At 44.3% G+C, this 25,250-nt stretch overlaps 1 protein-coding gene across 1 annotated transcript; it reads left to right on the forward strand.

Moving 5' to 3' along the window:
• Positions 1 to 736: 736 nt before the first annotated feature.
• Positions 737 to 25,250, forward strand: fuca2 (alpha-L-fucosidase 2). Its single transcript, XM_084310584.1, has 7 exons — positions 737 to 1,067; positions 13,956 to 14,143; positions 15,576 to 15,915; positions 19,603 to 19,813; positions 21,764 to 21,954; positions 22,373 to 22,481; positions 24,707 to 25,250. The coding sequence occupies exons 1-7, from the start codon at positions 859 to 861 to the stop codon at positions 24,842 to 24,844; spliced, it is 1,386 nt and encodes a 461-aa protein (XP_084166710.1). The 5' UTR covers positions 737 to 858; the 3' UTR covers positions 24,845 to 25,250.

Consider the following 25,250-nt stretch of genomic DNA (forward strand, 5'->3'; position numbering starts at 1 on the left):
ACAAAATGCAGCTTTATTTTTTTATGCAAAAGTGAGGTATGGGTGTAGACGTGTAGTACAAATATTTGAGTAATAAATAGATACAAAAATATGGTGTACTGTGTTAAAAGTGTCTAAAGTGAACGTTAAGATGAGTGTTTGAAGTGAGCGTGTGCACGTGAATGTGCAATGAATGTTAGTGTTGCATAGAATCAAGAATCAAGAGGTTTATTTGTCACATACATACCAGGGCATACAGTGAAATGAGGGTGGTCTTGCCCGCATTGATTGTGCAAAATACAATAATAAAATAGACATAGAAAAAAATAAACATAGAAAAAAATTAAATAGGTAAGACACAAGATATGCATGGTAAAAAAAAAGACATGCTGAGTTCCTGAGAAACTGGTTCCTATATACACTACTATACTATATACAATTGACTATATTTTAACTAATGTTTCTAAACTATACTATTAGTACCTCCTTCCTTTAAAGTGACTTCAGGGGGACCCTGATGTAAACAAGACGAAAGTCTTTCTCTGGTCTGCATCCCCTTAACAATTGTATGTATTGAGCTGTACTGTAGGCTACTGTACCCAATCTGCAATCTGTTAATAAAGTTTTCAATCAATCAATCAACCAACCAATCAATTTTTCACAGAGAGAAACCAAACGAGCGTCCCCTAAACGTCTACTTCCGTGTTCGGAGTCCCTTTCGACTGCAGTTCAACTTCCACCACATCACCACAATAAAGGCACGGGTCTTTGTTGTCAACATCCACTTCATCATGTGATGAACTACACGAGAAACAGGACAGATACTGTAGTAGAGCTGCATCGTTGTTCATTTAGTCGCACCGGTCGCCTCCAGGGGACATGATGGCTCCCAGAAGTGTATTAATCGCTGCTTCATGCGTCCTCCTCTTGATGCTCACTCTCAACACATGCAGAGCAGCTCAGTATGAGCCAACGTGGGACTCTCTTGACGCCCGACCGCTGCCACAGTGGTATGATCAGGCGAAGTTTGGCATCTTCATCCACTGGGGAGTCTTCTCCGTCCCGAGCTTTGGCAGCGAGTGGTTTTGGTAAATTACTATTACACTTCCTTTATTATACATTCATTGATTGATTGATTGAAAAGTTTATTAACAGATTGCAGAATGGGTACAGTACAGTACAGCTCAATACATACAATTGTTAAGAGGATGCAGACCTGAGAAAGACTTTCGTCTTGTTTCCATCAGGGTCCCCCATTTTCAATTCATCATATGACACACATGACATACAGATAGACAGTACTGCTACATCTATACATTTATGACATACCAGATTTTCAAATACAGTACTGTTTGTGATACTAAAAAAATCCAGAAGAAGAGTATATACATTTGACATAGAAACTGTGCATTGGGGGAGGTTGGGTAGGTGGGGTGGGGCTGTACATTGGAGGTGGGGGGGGGTTGGGTAGGGGGGGGGGGACACTGTACATTGGAATACTGACATACATTTGACATGGAAACTGTACATTGGAGGAGGTTGGGTAGGTGGGGTGGGGTTGGGTGGGGCTGTACATTGGAATAGCCATGCTTGGTCTTTATTGTACAACTGGGTTAGGACATTTGTAGGGGCCAGTTTTGAATTGCAGTCTCCCGTAGGTGTTCTTTGAGAGTGTTTTTGAAGGTGGGTAGTGATTTACATTCCTTTACAGCTTTGGGTAGGGCGTTCCACATTGTTGTGGCATAATTGCGAAACGTGTTTAGTCCCTTGTTTGAGCCGAATCTGGGTTTTACATGATTTGTGGAGCTCCCTCTGGTGTTGTGATCGTGGTATTCACTGACCTTTGGGAAGTATTTTGACATGTACATGGGTACCTTGGTCGTGTAGTGTATCTTGTAGACCAGGCCCATTGCAAGTTGCTGTACTCTGTCGTCTACTCTAAGCCATCCTAGGTTGGCAAAGTGTGCAGGGGTGAGGTGGGTTCTAGGAGTCAGGTCAAGCAGTAGTCTGACTAGTTTGTTTTGAGATGTTTGTAATTTGGTTTTTAGTGCCTTTGAGGTGCTTTGGTACCATGAGGTGCAAGCATAGTCGTAGTACCCTTGAATGAGTGCTCCTGCCAGAGTCTTCAGGGTATTCTTGTTTACCAGGGAGGAGATCCGGTACAAGAATCGAGTTCGTTGATTGACTTTTTTTATTACATTGGATGCCATTTTGTCACAGGAAAGATTAGCCTCTAGGATGGAACCCAGGTAGGTAATTTCATCTTTCCTTGTGACAATATTGTCACCCACTGTAACTGAGAAGCCGTCTGTTTTGCTGAGTTTGTTATTTGAACCGAAGAGAATGGACTCTGTTTTGCCCATGTGTAATGATAGTTTGTTGTCGGCGAGCCATATGCAGATTTTGCCTAGTTCCGAGCTGAGGGTTTTTTCAACCTGTAACTTGTTCTTGTCAGAGACCAGCAGGGCTGAGTCGTCCGCAAACAGGAACAAGTTGCAGTCACAAGCTGACGACATGTCATTTGCATAAATTAGGAACAGTAGTGGTCCTAGTATGCTTCCTTGTGGAACACCACAGTTCACTGTGAGGGGGGGGGATAGGGTACCGTTTACCTCCACAATCTGTTCTCTCCCCTCCAGGTAGGATTGTATCCAGCTCACTGATAAACTATCAAAACCAATTGCTTTTAGCTTGTCAATCAGAATGGTGTGATTGACAGTGTCGAAGGCCTTTTGTAGGTCTAGCATGACCATGCCGCAGTATTTGCCCGCGTCCACCTCTTGCTTGATGTGGTCGTTCAAATAGAGAAGGCATGTGTCAGTGGAGTGGGATGTTCTGAAGCCAGATTGGAATTCGTAGATTAGATTTTTATCCGTAAGGTACTTTTCGACCTGTTCGTATACTATTTTTTCCATGACTTCCATGATAATGATGATACTTGTTGTGATTGCAACTAATGGAATTGAAAATGGGGGACCCTGATGTAAACAAGACGAAAGTCTTTCTCTGGTCTGCATCCCCTTAACAATTGTGTGTATTGAGCCGTACTGTACTGTACCCATTCTGCAATCTGTTAATACAAAATTCAATCAATCAATCAATAAACTTTCTGCAGTTAAATCAAGACAAGACATATGTCCTTGTTATTGGGAATGAAGCACAAATAACTAACATCTACATCTAGTCTCTACGGGTCTCATAGCCAAAAACCATATTAGAAATAAGATAAGTTATATTTCGTATAGCATCGCGTCCCGCTCTGAGCCTTACGAGATACTCTATATCTCCTGTGATACCTAATGTATCTCCCACGAACAAAAAACACATGCACCCCACCTGTATGGGGCCCCGCCCCTTATGGTGGTACCACCCATATAACCATGACTCTGGTCATGAAACACCCTTCCTCTATTTTCGTCCCAGCGTACTGGATGCTTGCACCATACGAGCTAGCGGAATGAAAAGATTAAGGAAGATTAATAATGTTGGAAGCTTACCGGAGGTTGCTGGCCCCTGGCATCTTCGACGCATGTTTTCGGCGACACGACGGGCCTGTGATGTTCCTCGTTTGATGACTGCACATCGAGGTTCAGCTGTACAAGGCTGGCTGTCGGGCCAGCTTGTACTCAGGTAGGCCCTGTGTCTTCAGGCATGGGTATTAGTGCTGGTTTGTGTTGTTAACACAACCTTGTTGTGTGTTGGCGCCAGGGGCAAGATGGTTTGGTGAACGTTCTCTGCAGGGAACGGTTTCCAAGCTGTCTTGGGCGTGCTGCTAAAACATCTAAAGCTATGCTAACATGCTATCGCTACTGCCGCATGCTATCACTACTGCTGATTGCTATGCTGTTTTAATGTCTCCGCCGTGAGATGTTGTCACTCTCCCGCCTCTTGCCCGGTTCATCAATGAAGGTCAGTCGGTAGCTGTTGTGGGGTTTTGAGTTCTATTTACCTTTTTCGGGTAAATGGGTTGACAACGGGGTAGGTCGTGGCTAGGTTCTAGCCAGGTATTACCTTGTGTTCCGGCGGGGTTTGTTGAACGGTGTTCCCATCTGGGTTGGCGTCGGGTAGTGGGGCTATGGGTCCAGCCGACATGGTAAACATGTTGCGTGTCTGTGCACAGGCAATTGTTGTCTTGGGTTCCACATTGCCTGGCGTTAGGCTGCAGTAGTGTAAGGGCAGGGCCGCTTGGGAGAAATGTGAGGCCCTGTGCGTTTTTAGACGCGAGGCCCCCCATCTCCTGGGGCGGCCCTGTGTAGGGGGCTATTGTTTCATTTTGTCACTCTGCTATGAGAAGGTCTGTCTTGCTACAAGCTTTCTCTCCTCTCAAACCATTCATACTGACGGTCAATCGGTATACTGGGGGAGTAGTGCGGGGGGGGCTTTGTTTACCTTTTTTGGTAAATGGGCTAAACTAGGGCTGGTGTTCTGTTGTGAATATTTTGAATGAAGACGGGTCTGGTCCGTCTCCCCTTAAACTTTGTGTGTATGGGTTTGCTCATTCTACAGTTTTGTGGTTTAGCTCTTTTATTCATTTAACCTTTTCATGGTCCACACCACAGTGGAGGGTGCTGTTTGCAATCACCACTGGTGCTCCATGTTAACGTCAGTCCTTTGTTTTTGATATATTGAAACAATGCCCCGCCCGGCCGACACCATGGGTCGACCTGGCGAGTGGCTGGTGGGCTGTTAAGGCTTGTACCGCCACGGTATGGAATTGGCAACGATTAGAACTGTGTTCGAATTGGTGTTTTTTCTATTACAGAAATGGTGTCTGGTGGAGGGGCCTTGAGGGCCGGCCGACGTCGACACATCGCGCACGGTGTTGGTAAACCACTCCGTCGAGGATGTTGACGTTATTAGCTTTGACCCAGCCGCAAGCTATAACCGCTCAGGGTTCCCCTCTCCGCAGGGGATTTTGGTCTTCTGCTGGAGCGCGGGCGGTATTGTCCTAGGCCCTACACCGCCTCACACCGCGCAGCCAGAAGAAGAGAGAGCACGGCCTCGTCAGCGGCGATGACGGGGCCCTCGACAGGCGGCCATGTTTCCCCCGCCAGTGGTGCCCTGGTTGGAGAATCGACAGGGTATCGCGAGGCCGACAGTCTTGGCGGCCGAGGGATCGGCCATTTTGGGTGATTTCGGTGTTGGTAAACCACTCCGTCGTCATTTTGCCGCGAGCAGCCCGCTCCCCGCTCAGTCCGCTTTCTGTTACCCTCAGAAGCGGGGCTCTGGGTGTGTTCCTTTGGCTGCGGGCCGCGGACCTTCTTGAAGCGTATGCGGCCCCATTCTTCGCTTCTCATGGAGACAGGGGCTGACACCCAGTTGATGGCTGAGCCTGGGTCTGTCCGTGAGAATGTTGTGCTGTCAAGCGGCTCCCACACCTTGAACTGTGTTGGTTGAGCCTGGTGTTACGTCTGTCAACTTAAGTGTTGTCAGCAGGGGGGCTCGAAACCTTTTGAGGCACACAGTGCGGGCTTCCCCGGCCTCGCCTTCGCCAGGCCAGGTATCATGTTGGTGCTCCCACTCCTGGAATATTGGCAAGTGGTCGCAGCTCACATGGTTTGGGGTGGTAGTGATATCACTGCAGGGCTACGGTGTGTAGGAACCCATGGGGGCCTTACACCTTGCATGTCCGGCTGCAGAACAACTCCTTCAGCATGTTCTGGAGGGGTGTTCAGTGGGGGGGCTTTTTTGATCGGAAGCCCCCCGTATCAGACAGGCCCTTTTCTGTCGGGGTTCCCCCTTGGGTGCGATTGCCTCGTGGGTGGTGTCAGGGTCAGGTGTTCCGACACGGAACGCGCTCCTCGCACGATTCCAGGGTTGTCTTCGCACAGCGGGGGGGACCGGGCCAACTATCTACAGTTCCTGGCGGACCTGCGCCACGTGACGGCGGGTGCGTTGGGAGTGTCGTCACATATGACTACGGCAGTACCATATGTCGAGGTAGATGGAGAGAATGGTGAGGCGGGGACTTGTGTTTACACAACCCCACCCGTTTTCAGGTTTGGTACAGACCCTGTTGTCGGGGTCTCCAGCAGGGACAGCTCTGGTCGACGAGATCCAATCTCTGTGGACGAAGCAAGCCATCGTCGTGGCGTTCTCCTCCCGGTGTTCTCTGCCCGAGAAGTCGGGAGGGAGGGGTGTAAGACCCAGGCTGGACCTGTCCCATGGGAAGGTTCAGCATTTTTTGGATCGTCTCCTACCTGTTGAACACTGTCAGGTGGGGGTCTGGTTCTCCTCCATAGACCTGTAGGATGCGTATGCGCATCCCCGATCTTCCATCCTAGGGCTTACCTACGCTTCCTTTGCAGGGTTAGCGTATGAGTACCAGAGGCTGCCGTTCGGTTTTCTCTGGCTCCCCGCATCTTCACCAAGTGCGTGGAGGCCGCACTGGGGCCTCTGCGTCATCCGGGGTTACGGAGTGTTCTGCCCTGATGACGTTCTGGTCCTTCGCGGTCAAGGTGGATCGTCAGGTCTCGTACCAGGCAGGTCTCTACCAGCCTGGGGTTGCTGTAGACTGGATGTAGAGTATTCCTCTTCCCAGTCAACGGTTGGAGGGCTATGGGCATCCATCTCAGAGCGTGTTGTCAACACGCTCGGGAGGTTCCGTCCTAGGACGGTTACGGCGCTGTCTCACGTCGCGTTTTCACCGACGCCTCCCTCGCTGGTGACGCGTCGGGCCAACGCAGTAGGGGGCAGCTGGCAAACCATGCTGCCCGGTCTGCGCTACGTTCAATGTGTTGGTGTTGAAAGCGGTCCTTCTGGTCCACAAATGGTGTTGATCAGGACGGACGATACGACGTCAGTGTCGTGTATCGACAGACAGGGAGGGGTACGCTCCCCCTGTCTGCACCAGGCGGCGGGCGGCTGGCTATGGGCGTCCTCCATCTGCGCGGCCTAAGGGCTCCCCACATCCCCGGCAGGGAGAATGTGGGTGCAGGTGTACTGTCGCGGGGCGACCCTCATCCTGACGGGTGAGGATTGCGTCTGGACATGGCCAGGCAGGTCTGGGACCGATGCCGTGCCGCCAGGGATTCTTCCCCATACATCTGTTAGGTCAGTTGTTGGGACGGGTACGTTGAGGGGCGCAGGTCCTTGATCCTGATGGTGTTACCATCTGGAATGCGCATGCTCCCTCCACTGTCGCGCTTACGCGGGCAGATGACGTATGTTCCAAGTGTGGTGTAAGGCGGGGGGCCAGGACTCAGTCTCCTGCCCCCTGGTTGCTGTCCTTAGTTACCTCCAGTCTCTCCTTGATAGACTGTCGGCTTCGACGGTGAGGGTATATGCAGCAGCTATATCCTCCTATCATGAGGGGTTTGAGGGGATGTCTTGTTCAGCCACCCTCTTGTGAAGCGTTTCCTGCTTGGCGCTCGACGCGTTAAGCCGGTGCAACGCTCCTTGGCTCCGACTTGGGATCTTCAATTGGTCCTCGGTCGGTTGTCCTTGGCCCCGTTTGAGCCGCTCGAGCGGGCGCCGTTGGGACAGCTGTCCTTCAGGACCGCGTTCCTTCTGGCTGTCACTTCCGCTAAACGCGTAGGTGAGCTCTGTGCTCTCTCGGTACGTCCAGAGTGCCTGTCTTTTCGGACCGATTGCGGTGTCACTCTGCGACCTAATCCTGCTTTCGTGCCTAAGAATATCCGGAGTTCCTTCCGCTCCCGGGATATTGTGGTTCAGGCGTTTCGTCCTCCTCCTCACACTGGTGAGTTAGATGCGGGCCTTCACCTGTCATGTCCAGTCCGTGCTTGGGGATTTACCTCAGCCGTACTCAGGATTTCAGGGTTACCGACCAGCTTTTTGTCTGTTACGGTGGGGCTCGTGCTGGTAAGGCACTGTCGGAGCAGCGCCTGTCCCATTGGTTGTGCGAGGGTGTTATCCTCTGCTACACGCTGGCTGGGCAGGATCCCCCTGGGGGCGTCAGGGCGCACTCCACTCGTGGGGTGGCTGCCTCTGCCGCTCTCCTGGGTGGGGCCTCGGTGGAGGCCATCTGTGCTGCAGCTTCATGGTCCTCACCGGGCCCCTTTGTAAGGTTTTACCTCATGGACATGACCGGGGGTTCTGTCTCCCAGGCGGTTCTGGGGTCTGTGGCCTTTCCTGCTTCCCGTCCTTTGGTCGGGTAGCAGGAGTGTATGGGTATGGGCCGCAGTGTGTTGAGTCACACGTGGGTCCGCCTGTACGGTGTGTTCAAGGGGTTCTGGCTCCCTCTTGTTCGCATTCAGGTGGAGTTGACTGCGCCCCCCCTTCGTTAGGAAGGATGGGGTGACAGGGCTCCCCGCACCCCTTGATGTGGGCTTACGGGTCCTCAGGGGGTACATCTGTCGGGTCTCGCGCCCGCTCTTCCCCATTATCTCGTAAGGCTCAGAGCGGGACGCGATGCTATACGAAATATAACGATAGGTTATGTAGATAACCTAGTTATATTAGTATTGGCTAAGCGTCCCGCTCTGCGCGCCCTGAGTTCCCTCTTGAGGGGTCTTTTCCTGGGACGGGTTTTTGGCGAGGAAGGGTGTTTCATGACCAGAGTCATGGTTATATGGGTGGTACCACCATAAGGGGCGGGGCCCCATACAGGTGGGGTGCATGTGTTTTTTGTTCGTGGGAGATACATTAGGTATCACAGGAGATATAGAGTATCTCGTAAGGCTCAGAGCGGGACGCTTAGCCAATACTAATATAACTAGGTTATCTACATAACCTATCGATATTCCTTTATTGATCCCCTTGATGCCTGGATTTCCCCAAGGGGATCAATAAAGGAATATCTTATCTGTAATGGAAATATTATCATGTCATTATAGATCTGTGTTGAAATACATATTCGATCATACATATTCGATAGCCTTGATAGTTTAATATAGGTCAACTAGCAGAGTTCAATGATACTAGGGCGGCAGTCTGGCTGATGTTCTTAAAACAACCTCAAGGGACAGGACAGATGACATTTCCAAGTAAATCACATCTTGTTCATTTCTTCTTTAATCTTGACTCCAGTCTTGTCTCACAACAAACCTTTAGACTTATCTTCTGTTTTTATTCTCTCTTCTATGTTAAATCTGTTTCATCTTATGTAAGTCATGTCATGTTCAGTGATGTATTTAATTGTACATCTGACCAAGGTTCTGTCTCATTTCCTGGTCAGACGCCAAATAACACTATTATTATCTTGTTATTAATATGGTTTTATTATTATCCTAAAGTAAGTTAATGTAGATGACTCAAAAGTATAATTGCCTGTATTAAAAAAAAACGTCACAAAAGACAAACGGGTGCTTGTTACTCTGTTTGACAGAATGAGCGATTGTATACTACAGAGCTCATCAAAATGTAAGTGTCTGTCAACCTAATAGTGTGCTTGAGTAGACTATTTGTGTTGGAGATGGGATTACAGAGAGACAGGACAAGTAACAGCTTTTGTATGTTGAGTTAAGTATCAGAAAACATTGTCACAAGAGTAGGGGGAAATATATGCCTAGCCTAGTGCGACTCAAGGTTCTTTGGTAGACTATTGCATTGGTCCTCCATTCATTGAAGATGAACGCAATGCGACATCCTTCACTAGGCTCACCCACCAACAGGTCAGGTGCTGAACTGCTGATCCGAATGTATAGGTAAAAAACCATATTATGCGTTTTCATCAATAAATAAATGCCCCAAATTTCTTATGCGCGCTCGCATGGATTGGGCGCCCACAAATAGATTATTTCATGGGGCCCAGAATCTCCAGCTTCGCCCCTGGCCAGGTGGGTACTTGGCGAGTTGGCGCATCAGTCGAGTGCAGCGCATGCTTCTGCTCATAGAGCCGGTTGTGCTCGGCGTGCAACCCCGTCCCATGAGCAACGCACCTCTGCAACTTAGGTCATCCAACAGCAATTTGCTGGTCATCCCTAGAACCCAGATGAAAAGCATTGAATCGGCTTTTGGTTCATATCTGGAACTCACTCCCGGAAAGCCTTCGGGCCACCACCACTGTAGTTTTTAAAATAAACTTAAAAACACATCTTTTTACTGCTGCTTATGGTCAGGGGTGCAGTCGTAATATCAGAACTGCCTGGAAGCCACGTGCACGCGCGCTCCCGCACACGTGCACGTGCATACATGTTCCCTCGCGTGTGCACAGACCAGCTCAAGCAAACCCTCCACAGGGCTTGTATTTTGGTCTTGCACTTCTCTTTCTTTGTTATGCTATGCAAAGACTAGGTGATAAGTGCTGGGTACTTAAGTTGGCGCACGGCGCGACAGTAGAGTGAAAGTTGTGAACGCATTTTTGTGTGCGCGCGCGTGCACATCCGTGCGCGCACTTCTGCTCAGCGAACTGCTAGGACGGCGTGGTACCGAGTGGTACCACCACTGCATCACTGCTTATGGTTAAGGTGACTTAACTATAATCAGTTTTTTTATTTAGTTTTTTGTTCTTTGGCATTTTTTGTGTAAAGCACTTTGTAAACATTGTTTTTATTGTTTTATTGTTTTTAAATGTGCTATATAAATAACGTTTATTATTATTATTATTATTATTATTATTATTATTATTATTATTATTATTATTATTATTATTATTATTATTATTATTATTATTATTATTATTATTATTATTATTATTATTATTATTATTATTATTATTAGTGTGGGTGACCTGGCGAAGCCAGGTTGCCACCCACACTATACATATCCATACTCTTTTTATTATTTATTCTTTATTCCACCGATTTTGCAAACACTTTGCAACACGTAAGCGTTCGCGCCCCATACACGTGAAAGGTATCAAAACGAGCGGCTTGCCTATGGCAACACCGGTCTCCGAACTCGTAAAGTTTCACCGCACCGTCTGGCTACGAATCGACTTTAAACGGTAAAATATCGGTCCCATTGGGAATGCATTGCATTTTAGAGTGTAGCAGCTGAAATAATCTTTTTCCCCCTACCTTGGGTGAATTGCGAGTGTGATCTCAATTTTGGACGTAGAAATAAAACAAACACATCAAAACGATGACACGGCTGTCAACCCGCTCACAAAAGAAAGATAAATGGAATTGGACATTTCTATCTCAACTGACGACCATTTGTTTGAAGGTTCTCCTCCCCATTGACCGCCATGCAATCGCACTCTAGAAATCACATTTTTCACACTATTTTTTAGCCTTCTGTTCCGATCGCCGAAGGAGTGCCACAATATCGCACGAATGTCACAATATCGCGCACAACCCTTCGCCTACTCGTTGTAGTGCTCATGTGCGCGTCACAACGCTTCATCTCTTATAGTTTTCTTTTAATCAATGTGACAATGCAGTCATGCATCTGCCTCCATAGAAATGCATTAGATAGAAAATATGCAAGTCATAGTGATTGCTTCACCTGTGTGGCTCATGGCTCACTCATGATTGGTTCAGCTGTGTGGCTCGTGGCTGAGCTGCCAATGACATCATCCACTTAACCCATCATTGGCCATCACTGTGTTGCACTACTGAATTGCTGACAGCGCCCTCTGTCTTGTGGGTTGTGTCATTGTACTCAGTAGGGATATCCTCTTTCATTTTTCATTGGTCCATGTTGACCCCCTTTCATTGGTCGATGTTGACCACTCCCCCGATCATTAGACCACGCCCCCTTAGGCCACACCCCCTCAGTGTATCTCTTGAACCGTTTGTCGTAGAGACTTGCGGATTGTGCCATTAGTCGATGTTGACCACCTTTCATTGGTCGATGTTGACCACTCCCCCTGTTGACCACCTTTCATTGGTCGATGTTGACCACTCCCCCGATCCTTAGACCACGCCCCCTTAGGCCACACCCCCTCAGTGTATCTCTTGAACCGTTTGTCGTAGAGACTTGGGGATTGTGCCATTGGTCGATGTTGACCACCTTTCATTGGTCGATGTTGACCACTCCCCCGATCCTTAGACCACGCCCCCTTAGGCCACACCCCCTCAGTGTATCTCTTGAACCGTTTGTCGTAGAGACTTGCGGATTGTGCCATTGTACTCGGTGTAATAGTGTAATAGTGTGTAATAGTGTAATAGTGTGTAATAGTGTAATAGTGTAATAGTGTGTAATAGTGTAATAGTGTGTAATAGTGTAATAGTGTAATAGTGTGTAATAGTGTGTAATAGTGTAATAGTGTAATAGTGTGTAATAGTGTAATATTGTGTAATAGTGTAATAGTGTGTAATAGTGTAATAGTGTGTAATAGTGTAATAGTGTAATAGTGTGTAATAGTGTAATAGTGTGTAATAGTGTAATAGTGTAATAGTGTGTAATAGTGTAATAGTGTCTAATAGTGTAATAGTGTGTAATAGTGTAATAGTGTAATAGTGTGTAATAGTGTAATAGTGTAATAGTGTGTAATAGTGTAATAGTGTAATAGTGTGTAATAGTGTAATAGTGTGTAATAGTGTAATAGTGTAATAGTGTGTAATAGTGTAATAGTGTGTAATAGTGTAATAGTGTGTAATAGTGTAATAGTGTGTAATAGTGTAATAGTGTAATAGTGTGTAATAGTGTAATAGTGTAATAGTGTAATAGTGTGTAATAGTGTAATAGTGTGTAATAGTGTAATAGTGTAATAGTGTGTAATAGTGTAATAGTGTGTAATAGTGTAATAGTGTAATAGTGTGTAATAGTGTAATAGTGTGTAATAGTGTAATAGTGTAATAGTGTGTAATAGTGTAATAGTGTGTAATAGTGTAATAGTGTAATAGTGTGTAATAGTGTAATAGTGTGTAATAGTGTAATAGTGTGTAATAGTGTAATAGTGTAATAGTGTGTAATAGTGTAATAGTGTGTAATAGTGTAATAGTGTAATAGTGTGTAATAGTGTAATAGTGTGTAATAGTGTAATAGTGTAATAGTGTGTAATAGTGTAATAGTGTGTAATAGTGTGTAATAGTGTAATAGTGTAATAGTGTGTAATAGTGTAATAGTGTCTAATAGTGTAATAGTGTGTAATAGTGTAATAGTGTAATAGTGTGTAATAGTGTAATAGTGTAATAGTGTGTAATAGTGTAATAGTGTAATAGTGTGTAATAGTGTAATAGTGTGTAATAGTGTAATAGTGTAATAGTGTGTAATAGTGTAATAGTGTGTAATAGTGTAATAGTGTGTAATAGTGTAATAGTGTGTAATAGTGTAATAGTGTAATAGTGTGTAATAGTGTAATAGTGTAATAGTGTAATAGTGTGTAATAGTGTAATAGTGTGTAATAGTGTAATAGTGTGTAATAGTGTAATAGTGTGTAATAGTGTAATAGTGTGTAATAGTGTAATAGTGTGTAATAGTGTGTAATAGTGTAATAGTGTGTAATAGTGTAATAGTGTGTAATAGTGTAATAGTGTAATAGTGTGTAATAGTGTAATAGTGTGTAATAGTGTAATAGTGTAATAGTATGTAATAGTGTGTAATAGTGTAATAGTGTAATAGTGTGTAATAGTGTGTAATAGTGTGTAATAGTGTAATAGTGTAATAGTGTGTAATAGTGTAATAGTGTGTAATAGTGTAATAGTGTGTAATAGTGTAATAGTGTGTAATAGTGTAATAGTGTGTAATAGTGTAATAGTGTGTAATAGTGTAATATTGTGTAATAGTGTAATAGTGTGTAATAGTGTAATAGTGTAATAGTGTGTAATAGTGTGTAATAGTGTAATATTGTGTAATAGTGTAATAGTGTTGCGGGTTGTGTCATTGCACTCAGTAGGGATATCCTCTTTGATTGGTCTATGTTGACCACTCCCCCGATCCTTAGGCCGCGCCCCCTTTTTGTATCCTTTGAACCGTTTGTCATAGAGACTCGCGAGAGACCCTCTCCCCCGTTGGCCGGCGGTGCACAGGCGTCACCCACACTTTCACAATTTCCCCCGCGCGGAATTGTCTAGTTATTATTGTTGTTGTTGTTGTACAGAACTTGTAAGTCGCTTTGGATAAAATCGTTAGATAAATGACTAAATGTAAATGTATTGTATATTTACTGCCCCCCTATTCTGTTCTAGGTACTATTGGCGGCACCAAAAACAACAGCCATATGTCGACTTCATGAAGAAGAATTATCCCCCAGGCTTCACATACGCAGAGTTTGCACCACAGTTCACTGCAGAGTTCTTTGACGCAAAGGAATGGACTGATATCTTTGCCTCGTCAGGAGCAAAATATATCGTCTTAACCACAAAACACCATGAAGGTATTATTAGACATGTTTCACAGGAATTCTGTTACTAGGGAAACACTGCAACAGGAAGTAAACGTGTCTCCTTTTAGAACGGTTAGAATGTGTCATTATCACTTTGAAACCATCTATAGGCCAATGTCCAGTGTGTGTTTTGTAGGCCTACGTGTTGCTGACACCAGCGGTGTGTTAGTTGCTAGTTGTTAGTTGATATAAATAGAGTCTTCACACTAGATAATGCTCCCATGAATATAGCAAACAGAGACACGGCTTTAAATACCAACTGTCTGACACACCTTTAAATACCTGCTAGTACCTTCTCCAGTGTGAAGACAAGCTCAAGAGTCACACAGTGCTTGTGGTGATCTCAATAAATGTGTATGGGACTATTATCTAGTGTGCAGACTAGTTTTTGCATGTTTTTCTGTACTAGTGTTTATTGTAGATGTTTATGGTACCATTATCTAGTGTGCAGACTCTAGTTTATTTTCTGCCCTAGTGTTTATTGTTTGGATGTGTGTGATTTTGTAAACCTTTTGTGTAATTAGGATGTTACACATATTCCGGTGTAGCTCAGTAGAATACTTGGCACTGTGAGAATGGCAAGAAACTTCACATTTGACCTCGGGGGTGGGTGAGAAATATTATGCAGTCGTACTATTGCTCTTTATGTCCTAGTACTAGAAAAGTGCTAGTGAAATGAATGAATCATTCATAGCTGGATATACTCTATAAAATAATGTAGAGAGGGAGGTGGACCCTGTATGCCTGCATATACCTTACTGCAGTCTTTCTTGTTTTGGGCCAAATTACTTTTCAATTTGCACTGAAGCTCAGGGTTGATTTGATATCCTGTCGCTGACGCCAGCTTTATACTGTCTCAAACTGTGTGTAGATACTATATCTATATCTGTACATATCCCCGACCTACTCTTACTAGTGACATAAGTGTGATATGATAATATGAGCCAACTTGTGAGTGCATAGGGAAATTGTATGACACCATCTGCAGCCCAGATATGCGCTAGCGAGCAAGCTGGGACACCATACCACACCACACCATACCATAACATACCATACCATAGGTACTGTATCATTTTACTATTGGCTAACATCAGATGTCACTAGTCTTTACCCCCCAACCCCCATGTTCCACCAAGTATCTAAAAAAATAATAATAATAATAAAAATACAATTCACAGTGTACCGTATCACTGTACATTAACACTACAACTCTGTACAAACATCTGATTAGCACTATTACTCAGTATTACTAATTTATATTTTATACCCAGTTTAATTACCTGTACAGTGTATTTTGCTATTGCACTTTACTGTTACGTTTGCACTCTGGTTGAACGCCAAACTTCCTTTTGTTGTGCTGTACTTGTGCTGTATGATGACAATACATTTGAACCTAATGTAATGTAATGTAATCTAATATTAGGATTCACGCTGTGGGGCTCGAAGTACTCCTGGAACTGGAACGCCGTGGACGTGGGGCCCAGGAGAGACCTGGTGGGGGAGATGGCGGGTGCCCTGCGTGACCACAGTGACCTCCGTCTGGGTCTCTACCACTCCCTGTTCGAGTGGTTCAACCCGCTCTTTGAGCAGGACGCCGCCAACGCCTTCTCCACCGACTACTTCCCCGCGACCAAGACTCTGCCCGAGCTCTACGAGATCGTCTCCAAGTACAAGCCGGAGGTGCTGTGGTCCGACGGGGATGGGGACGCCCCGGACACGTACTGGAACAGCACCGGCTTCCTGGCCTGGCTCTACAACGACAGGTATGCGTTTGACTCCCCAACCGTTTGTCTATTTCTCTAGGATATTAGAATAATATGCTATATAATAGAATAGAATAGAATAGAAGTACTTTATTAATCCAGAGGGAAATTCAGCACCACAGATCGCTCACAATGAACATTTAGTTAGGAAAAAAAAAGGAAAAAAAACAAGAAATAGGAATAAGAATAAAAATACACGGTCAGAGATATACATTCTAAAATATGTATACATTCTAAAATTCTAAAATATACAGTCCGAAAATATACAGTAAAATGTAAATGTCCAGGAAGGTATACCTATAGTAAAATGTAAATGTCCAGGAAGGTATACCTATAGTAAAATGTAAATGTCCAGGAAGGTATACCTATAGTCAAATGTAAATGTACAGGAAGGTATACCTATAGTCAAATGTAAATGTACAGGAAGGTATACCTATAGTAAAATGTAAATGTCCAGGAAGATACACAGGGATTTACTGTGCTTAGTGAGGCACAGTGAGGCGTTGTATTGTATGTATAAGTAACGCCTTTGGTCAGCAACACAGCAAAATAATACGCCTTTAATAAAATGTGGTATAATAGCAGTGACACACCCAAGGTCACGTTACTCACGTAGTACCGTGCTTTGCCACTACTGTGCCGATTTGTGCCAAAATGTCATGGTATAGAGTTCCCTCTTGTGTATCGCTGCTTAAAGGAACATGCCGACATTATGGGGAAAATCGCTTACCGTCTTCTCCAGAGTCAGACAACAAGAAGCATACCAATTTCCTCTCTGTTCGTTCAGTAGAAAGCTATCCGTCCGCAAGCTGGCCTAGCTTAGCACAAATGAATGGAAGCGCATACGGACCACTAGCCCAGCTTAAAACTCAGAGAGGTGTTTTGGGCCGAGAGCTAGGCTAGTGGTCTATATCAAGACAGGACAAGAAGGCCCTACACAGAGTGGTGCGCTCAGCTGAGCGTACTACGGGTATTGCACTACCACCCCTGCAGGTCTTATATAACAAGAGGTGCAAATCCAGAGCCTGCAGAATAATGAAAGACCCTCACCACCCCAACAACAGCCTGTTCAAGCTGCTGCGGTCAAGGTGCTCAGCTGAGCGTACTACGGGTATTGCACTACCACCCCTGCAGGTCTTATATAACAAGAGGTGCAAATCCAGAGCCTGCAGAATAATGAAAGACCCTCACCACCCCAACAACAGCCTGTTCAAGCTGCTGCGGTCAGGCAAGCGCTCAGCTTCTTCCCCCAGGCCATCAGAGTCTTGAACACTGAACTCTCCACACACAAGCACACATGAGCACACACACAACACACATACTGTATACACTCACACACTAACAGACACTTTAGCACGAACACACACATGCTGCACACGCACACACTCAACGGTCACTTTACACAATGAAAAGGTCACTTAAAAAAAAAAAACGCGAGTGGTTCTTGTATAGTAGTGTACATAAGACCCAGTGCCTCATCCGTAGCTAACACTGTATTGCACTATCGCAGGACCTTAGCGTGTCTTTACCATGCTTTTTGTAAACTTTATGTACATTATACCTGTTATGTCTTATTCTATGTCATTCTTATTTTTATTACTTGTATTATTGCACAATCGCTGCGGGCATGACCACCCGCATTTCACTGTATGCTTGTATGCCGTGACAAATAAAACTCTTGACTCTTGACTTGACTATATCCGCTTCCATTCATTTGTGCTGAGCTATTGGCCATCTTCTTGTCTGACTCTGGAGGAAATGGTAAGCGCATTTCCCATAATGTTGGCGTGTTCCTTTTAATTAACCTCTACCTCTACAAAAAGTAGTGCTACTTTTTCTTAGGGATGAGCTGAATCATTTATAACATGACAAAATCACCCAAGTTTCATTTCTCTTATTTAAAAGGGAAATGAAACCCGTTTTAAGAATCCACTCTCCTGTATCCTGTTGATAATTCAGTCAATGTTGAGAAGCCTAGTGAGCCTAATATCTCCCTTCGCCAAGGGGCTTTGCCTCTTTGGTCGACCAGTAGATGTTAGGCGTCCCATGCAGGAGACCTGTATTTGAATCCAGGTGTATTAACCCCCCTAGAAAGCTAGAAATCACAGAGAGAAAACCTCCAATTTGATGCCACCTGGTGGTAAAATCTGGGATTGCTCCATAGACGATGAATGGAGAATTGATTGATTGATTGAAAAGTTTATTAACAGATTGCAGAATGGGTACAGTACAGTACATCTCAATACATACAATTGTTAAGGGGATGCAGACCAGAGAAAGACTTTCGTCTTGTTTACACCAGGGTCCCCCATTTTCAATTCATCATAACATATATGACATACATGACATACAGATAGACAGTACTGCTACATCTATACATTTATGACATATCAGATTTGCAAATACAGTACTGTTTGTGATACAAAAGTGTCCAGAAAAGGAGTGTATATACATTTGGCGTAGAAACTGTACATTGGAGGAGGTTGGTGGGGTGGGGTTGGGTGAGGGCTGTACATTGGAGGTGGGGGGGGGGGGGGGGGGGGGGGGTTGGGTAGGGGACACACACACATTTTACACTGTACATTGGAATATTGACAAAGCCTTACTTGGAAGTGATGGGCCTCTACAATGCTAAGAGTTGTCATGCCTAAAACCGGACCCTAGTGTTGCAAACCGGTCAGAACCAGATTTTAAACCTCACTTGGGTGTGAGAGCTCACACAAACATTGAATGGGCCCTGAACCTCAAAAGCCCCATTCATTGTCTATGGAGGACCTCCGGTGATGTTGGTGAATTTACAAATTTCAGGATTTTAGCTTTTGGAAACAGTGGTGCCTGTTCTCACATAATATTGACTGGTCTGTCCTGGGGCACAGAAGTGATGAGCAAGTTCTTAAAATGGGTGGCATTCTCCTTTTTAAATATACACTAAACCCCACAAATGTTAAAGGAACGCGCTAATATTATGGGAAATGCGCTTACAGGCTTCTCCAGAGTTAAACAAGAAGATTCCAATTCCCTCTCTGCGTTCAGTAGAAAGCTATCCGACTGCAAGCTAGCCTAGCTCAGCACAAATTAATGAAAGCGGATACGGACCTGCTAGCCTATAGCTTAAAAGTCTGGGTGTTTTTGGCTAACAGCTAGGCTAGCCGGTCCGACGGTAAGCGCATTTCCCGTAATGTTGGCGTGTTCCTTTAAACATAAATAAATACTGGGTATCTGCAGGTTTCAACAAGTTAAATTGAAGACTTTTTAAGACCTTTTACCACTTTGAGCTACATTTAATATCACTTTCACAACCATACTAGCAAGAAAAATACCACAGTGACACTGAACTGGCGGCTTAAATTCTCGAATATAAAAACATCTCGTATATTTAATATTATTTCATCGTGCAACAGCCGGGCTGCCCCCCCCCCCTGTACCTGTGCAAATTTTGTGCATTTTTTTTAATACCCTGCAGATACCCTGAAACCTCATTTTATCATTTTGTTTTGTATATTGTATATTTTGTATAGTGTTTGGTCCTTGTTTACATTTTTTTCTTTTTTACTTTGATTTACTGTATGAAGCACAATCTTAGGGGGCTCATACAGAACCAAGCATTTCACTGTACCTTATATGTGACAAATAAAACAAAACTTGAATAAACCCGAATTAAACGTGTGTGTGTGTGGTCTTCCGCAGCCCCGTGCGAGATACCGTGGTGACAAACGATCGATGGGGGAAGGGCAGCATCTGTAAACACGGAGGGTACTACACCTGTGCCGACCGCTACCAGCCGGGACACCTGCTGAAGCACAAGTGGGAGAACTGCATGACCATCGACACCAAGTCCTGGGGCTACCGGCGCAACGCTCCGCTCAAGGACTACCTCGATATCCAGCAGCTCGTGGCGGTGAGGGAGGGATTGATTGATTGATTGAAAACTTTATTAACAGATTGCAGAATGAGTACAATACAGTACGGCTCAATATACACAATTGTTAAGGGGATGCAGACCAGAGAAAGACTGTCGTCTTGTTTACATCAGGGTCCCCCATTTTCAATTCATAATAACATATGACTGATTGATTGAACATTTTATTAACAGATTGCAGAATGGGTACAATACAGTACAGCTCAATACACACAATTGTTAACTCATTCTGCGCCATCGCTTAATGCGTTAGAGGGCGCTATTATGCCAGAGCTGTAAGTCAATGGGGCGCTTTGTTCACTTGCGAGTGCTTAAAATATATCTTATATTAAAGCTATGGGTCTAATACACCCGTCAACTGTCAGTGAGTTGCTTCCAGTCAACATCCATGAAACAGATTGTTTTTTCATCAGTACATTTCCGTTTTATACCGTTTTGAATATGAATATAGTTTGGGTGCTTCAGAGTAATGCCAGGAAAAGACGGGATAATAGCCCTTTAGTGGAATACACTAAACACGTTGTCATTTTTCGCCTGATTATCGAATCTTCCTGAAATCAACGCTAGATCATCATTATTATCCTTCCTCATGCAAGAATGAAAAGAGCCCTGGACCGCGGGACTCCCCCGCCACCTCCTCCCACCCAACGGCACACACACACAGAGACAGCGTCGATCGGGGTAGAAAGAAATATCAGATCAACGCAAGATTTTATATATAGTGTTCTTACCTGGTATCTGATGTAATTCAAAAGAAATAATCCAATTATCTGATCGCCATTCCAAATACTGCACGTGGAGGTCCGTCCCACATTACCGAGCGTTACACAGGAACGGTCGGGCGGGGTTACTGTTCCATGCCGTCGTTGTAAAGGCCTGCCTCGTCTGAGTATTTAAACCTTGCCTGCACGGCTCAGATCGGCCCTGAAAAGAAACTACACCATTTCTAATAGAGTGCAATACCTGCTGGAAGGCGTAGGCGGCGGTATTTGCCCTTTTGCGAGCTCAGACCCATTCCCAATGATAACATCAGGCTGGATGGATGAAAATGAATGGATATAGCTAATAAAAGAAATAACGATTAAAACCCGACTTTTCTCGTGATTGGTGCTGAACGGTTGGCGAGTTAACCCGACTTTTCTCGTGATTGGCGCTGAATGAGTTAAGGGGATGCAGACCAGAGAAAGACTTTTGTCTTGTTTACATCAGGGTCCCCCATTTTCAATTCATCATAACATATATGACATACAGATAGACACTACTGTTACATCCAGACATTTATGACATACAAGATCTACAAATATACAGTACTGTTTAAGAGTACAACGCCTGTCCTATAGACCCTGGTGTTGGAAACTCTGATTAATAGACAGAGTTTATAAAAAGAGAGTATATACATTATATACATTTGAGAGTATATACATTTGAGGGGGAACCGCTAATATACATTTAGCGGTTAACCTACTAAACCGACCTGTCGCTCTGTTCCTGTTCACTCGAGAGATTAGGAATGTAATGTGGAAATGTAACATACGTGGTGGGGCTGTGGGGCCAATTAATGCAACTGAACCTTGATATAACTTAATACAATTGACCAAATACAATATTTCACGATTCTTTGAATGGCCGAAAATAATGTTTACTTTGGGAAGCGCTGTTCTATAGGTTATTATAACTGGAATGTTGTACATCAGAAATACTTACAGGGAGACCGATACAGTATGATCAGTAGAACAATTGAGAGAACAAGATAGATAAATAGATTGATACATATAAATAGTATGGTAGATAGATACATTTACATACAGTATACTGTATAGACAGATAGATACAATAGATAGACAGATAGATGTAGTAGATAGATGGATAGATTATCTATCTGCATGTAAAGTGATCAGAGGATGATTTCCCCCACTGCGACCCCCTCAGACCTTGGTAGAGACCGTCTCCTGCGGGGGCAACTTGCTGATGAACATCGGACCCACACACGACGGAAGGATCTCCCCGATCTTCGAGGAGCGTCTGAGGCAGATGGGCCAGTGGTTGGGGGTCAACGGAGAGGCTATCTACAACACCACAGCGTGGAGAGTTCAGAAGGACAATTCCACCCCAAACGTGTGGTGAGTTTCTCTGATCCAGCGGTTCTCCCCCCACGTGGCGTCAGGAGAGAGAACCCGAGATATTTTGACTTATTTTAAGAAATCTTGCCAAGCCAAATTTGCTGCACTGGCAGATTATTTTACTGGTTTCAAGGACACAAGAGTTCTCTGTCCTGATCGGATGGGAACGGGATACCAGAACATGTATTTCCTGTTTACTGCAGAGCGGAGGGACTGGGAGACCCATGTTACCGACCACACAATCTATATCAGCGATGGGTTGTTGTCGGAATGTAGAGCTATTCTTTTTAACATGTAGACCACTTATTTGAACAAACGACAACAACAAAAACACCACTTACAGCACCTTGTGTTCACCTAATGCATAACATTTTGTAATATTTATGGCCTCTCCATCTCTGTGCTTGTTCTCCTATAGGTACACTGCCAGACCACAGGAAAAGGCCATCTTTGCCATTTTACTTGAGTGGCCTGAGAATGGGTCTGTCGTTCTGCACGACCCTCTGATCACCCAGAACAAGACTGAGGTAAAGTGGCAGTTTGAAATTCCAATAATTATTTCCAATGACCTATCTCAAACCCCGCCCTCTTTTCTTGATCCTCCAATCACAACCGTCTCTTTCATTTAAAAAAATAAAATGTGACTTTGTTGACTCCGAGGAAGACGCTTGTCGACATTCACGAGCTCAGTGTGATCGGTTGCTATGGGAGATTAACATAGTGAACCTGTGCTAGCGGGTGATAAACAAGTTGTCACAGTTACTGTGGATGTTTTTGAACCACTAAAATTAACTAAATTGTAGCAAACTAGTTTCATTACTTGTTTGTGAGCTAGCTAGTTGGCGTCCTTTACAACTACTGACAACTGACTAACGGACTGCCAATCAGGGTGAGTTGTTAAATTAAGTCGAGCCTTTATTAATCCCCTTGAGGACATTTGTTCTCTGTGACCTACTTTATTTTTTCTCCCACCCACCCACCCACCCACCCCCTCCTAATGTACAGTCTCCTCCCCATCATATGTATATATTCTCTGTTAGGATCTATGGGTAACAGTACTGTATATTTGCATATCGTATATGTCACAAATGTAACAGTACTATATACCTGTAGTATGTCATGCATGTCCCTATGCCATAAATGTCATGATGTCATGTATGTTGTGTATGTCATAAATGTCACTATGAATTGAAAATGGGGGGGACCCTGATGTAAACAAGACAAACGTCTTTCTCTGGTCTGCATCCCCTTTTAACAATTGTGTGTATCGAGCCGTACTGTATTGTACCCATTCTGCAATCTGTTAAATAAAGTTTTCATTCATTCATTCATTCATTCATTCACCCATCCTAACTATTTATAAGAGCAGTGGGGCAGCCACACATCAGCACCCAGGGACCAACTCCAGTTGTAATGCCAGTACCTTGGTCAAGGGCGATGGCAGGAAACCAAGTCTTTTATAGTGTGGGGGCGGAAACCGGAGAACCCGGAGGAAACCCACACAAACACGGGGAGAGAACATGCAAACTCGACACAGAGAGGCGGCCCCCTGCTGGGGTTTGAATACAGGACCTTCCTGCTGTGGGAGGCAACAGTGCTGCTAAACCACTGCACACAGTAACCCGTGTGTGTTACTGTATGCAGTGTTTCAGAGGAAGCAGATTGGATATCTGAAATGGCTTGGTTTAGTTGATATCCCCACAGGATCGACGTCAAAGAGCTTTAGTCATCTTTTGCTTTATGTGTTGTTTATTATGTTATTTTTGTATGTCCTTTGGTCATAACATACCGGTAATGGTGGACCATGCTGGAAATAAGTGTTGTCACTTTTGCACGTCATCCCTTGGATTCGTTTTGCGTCTTTGGATCCGTAAATAAATTCAATCGGTCAATCAATTCACAACAACAGTTCTGTCATTTGGGGTAATGTTACATCAACATACTGTAATAATAATGCTGTATATACAATATATATATATATTTATTCTTACCGTATTTATATATCTATCCACATCTGTCTACATACCTGAATATAATCCTTTTTACATATCTGTAGATACTAGATCTGTATCTGTACATATCCCTGACCTACTCTTACTAGTTACGCTGCTGGCCAGTATGACTTACTACCATAGTGCCTTTATACCTGTATCACTGTACATATTAATTCTACAACATACAAATAGTTTATTACAACTCTGTACATACATCTATTACTCAGTAGTACTAATTAATATATTTTGTACCCAGTTTAATCACCTGTACATTGTATATTACTATTGCACTTTACTGCTACATTTGCACTCTGGTTGGATGCCAAACCTCTTTTTCGTTGTACTGTACTTGTGCTGTATGATGCCAATAATTTTAATCTAATCTAATCGTCTGTTAAAAAAAATGCAATAAGGTTTAAAAACAAGATTGTCATTGTACTGAATTTGTATAAATCTCTGCATCGACTCTCGTCTTAACCAGTGTGTCGTTTGTGACATCACCCACCCAGTAACGGCAGAATTGATTAAACACAGAGCTAATGAATTAATCTGTGCTCGTTCACCGCAGTGTTACAGGAAGTGTACTCTGTAACGCTGATGCACCCAGAAGCGCAAAACACTCGATATCCAGCGAGAGCTTCTGGGTTTTTCAGGCCTCCTCTTGTGTTTTTCTTCTTCCTCCCTTTTTATTTTTTTTTCTCTCTCCTTCCAAATATAAATTCTCGCCTGTTCTCCTTTTTCTCCCCCCCCAATAAAAGGTGGTGTTCCTTGGTCACGGGACTCTGAAGTGGGAGCCTGTGAAGCCGAGCGGCCTGCGGGTCCTCCTGCCTCAGCTGTCCTCCCGTCAGATGCCGTGCCAGTGGGGCTGGTCGCTCCGGCTGACAGGTGCCACTTAAAAGTGAAACCAGATCACTTGTAGAAGAACAGGCTCATCGCTTGGCAGCCATGGACGTGTTTCGGAGCACTTTTTTTTTTTCCTTCTTTTTTTTTTAATCCTCGAGGACACCACCACCACCCCCACTCTCTACCACCAGAAAGAACAAATCAAATGCAATCAGTTTATTATTATTATTCGTTTGGAAAAGGGACCACTTTTCCCTCATCGTCCGTCTTAATGTGGTTATTGGTTTTACACAATTTAAAACCCAAATGTATGAAATGTACTCTATGACACTTGGAATGAAATGTATATGGAAAAAGCGGGACTTGGGCTGTAATTCCACTGAAATATGGTTATGAATGATAGTTTTTCTCCTCAGAAGATTTGTTACTGTGTAACTACTGATTAAACTTTTAATTGTC

The sequence above is a fragment of the Notolepis coatsorum genome (assembly GCF_963971535.1).
Source record: "Notolepis coatsorum genome assembly, chromosome: 3".
Taxonomy (NCBI): Eukaryota; Metazoa; Chordata; class Actinopteri; order Aulopiformes; family Paralepididae; genus Notolepis; species Notolepis coatsorum.

Coding starts and splice junctions, on each gene's coding strand:
- fuca2 (XM_084310584.1), top strand. CDS start 859: ATGATGGCTCCCAGAAGTGTATTAATCGCTGCTTCATGCGTCCTCCTC. Junction 1,068..13,955: donor TTTGGCAGCGAGTGGTTTTG/GTAAATTACTAT, acceptor ATTCTGTTCTAG/GTACTATTGGCGGCACCAAA. Junction 21,955..22,372: donor AATTCCACCCCAAACGTGTG/GTGAGTTTCTCT, acceptor GTTCTCCTATAG/GTACACTGCCAGACCACAGG.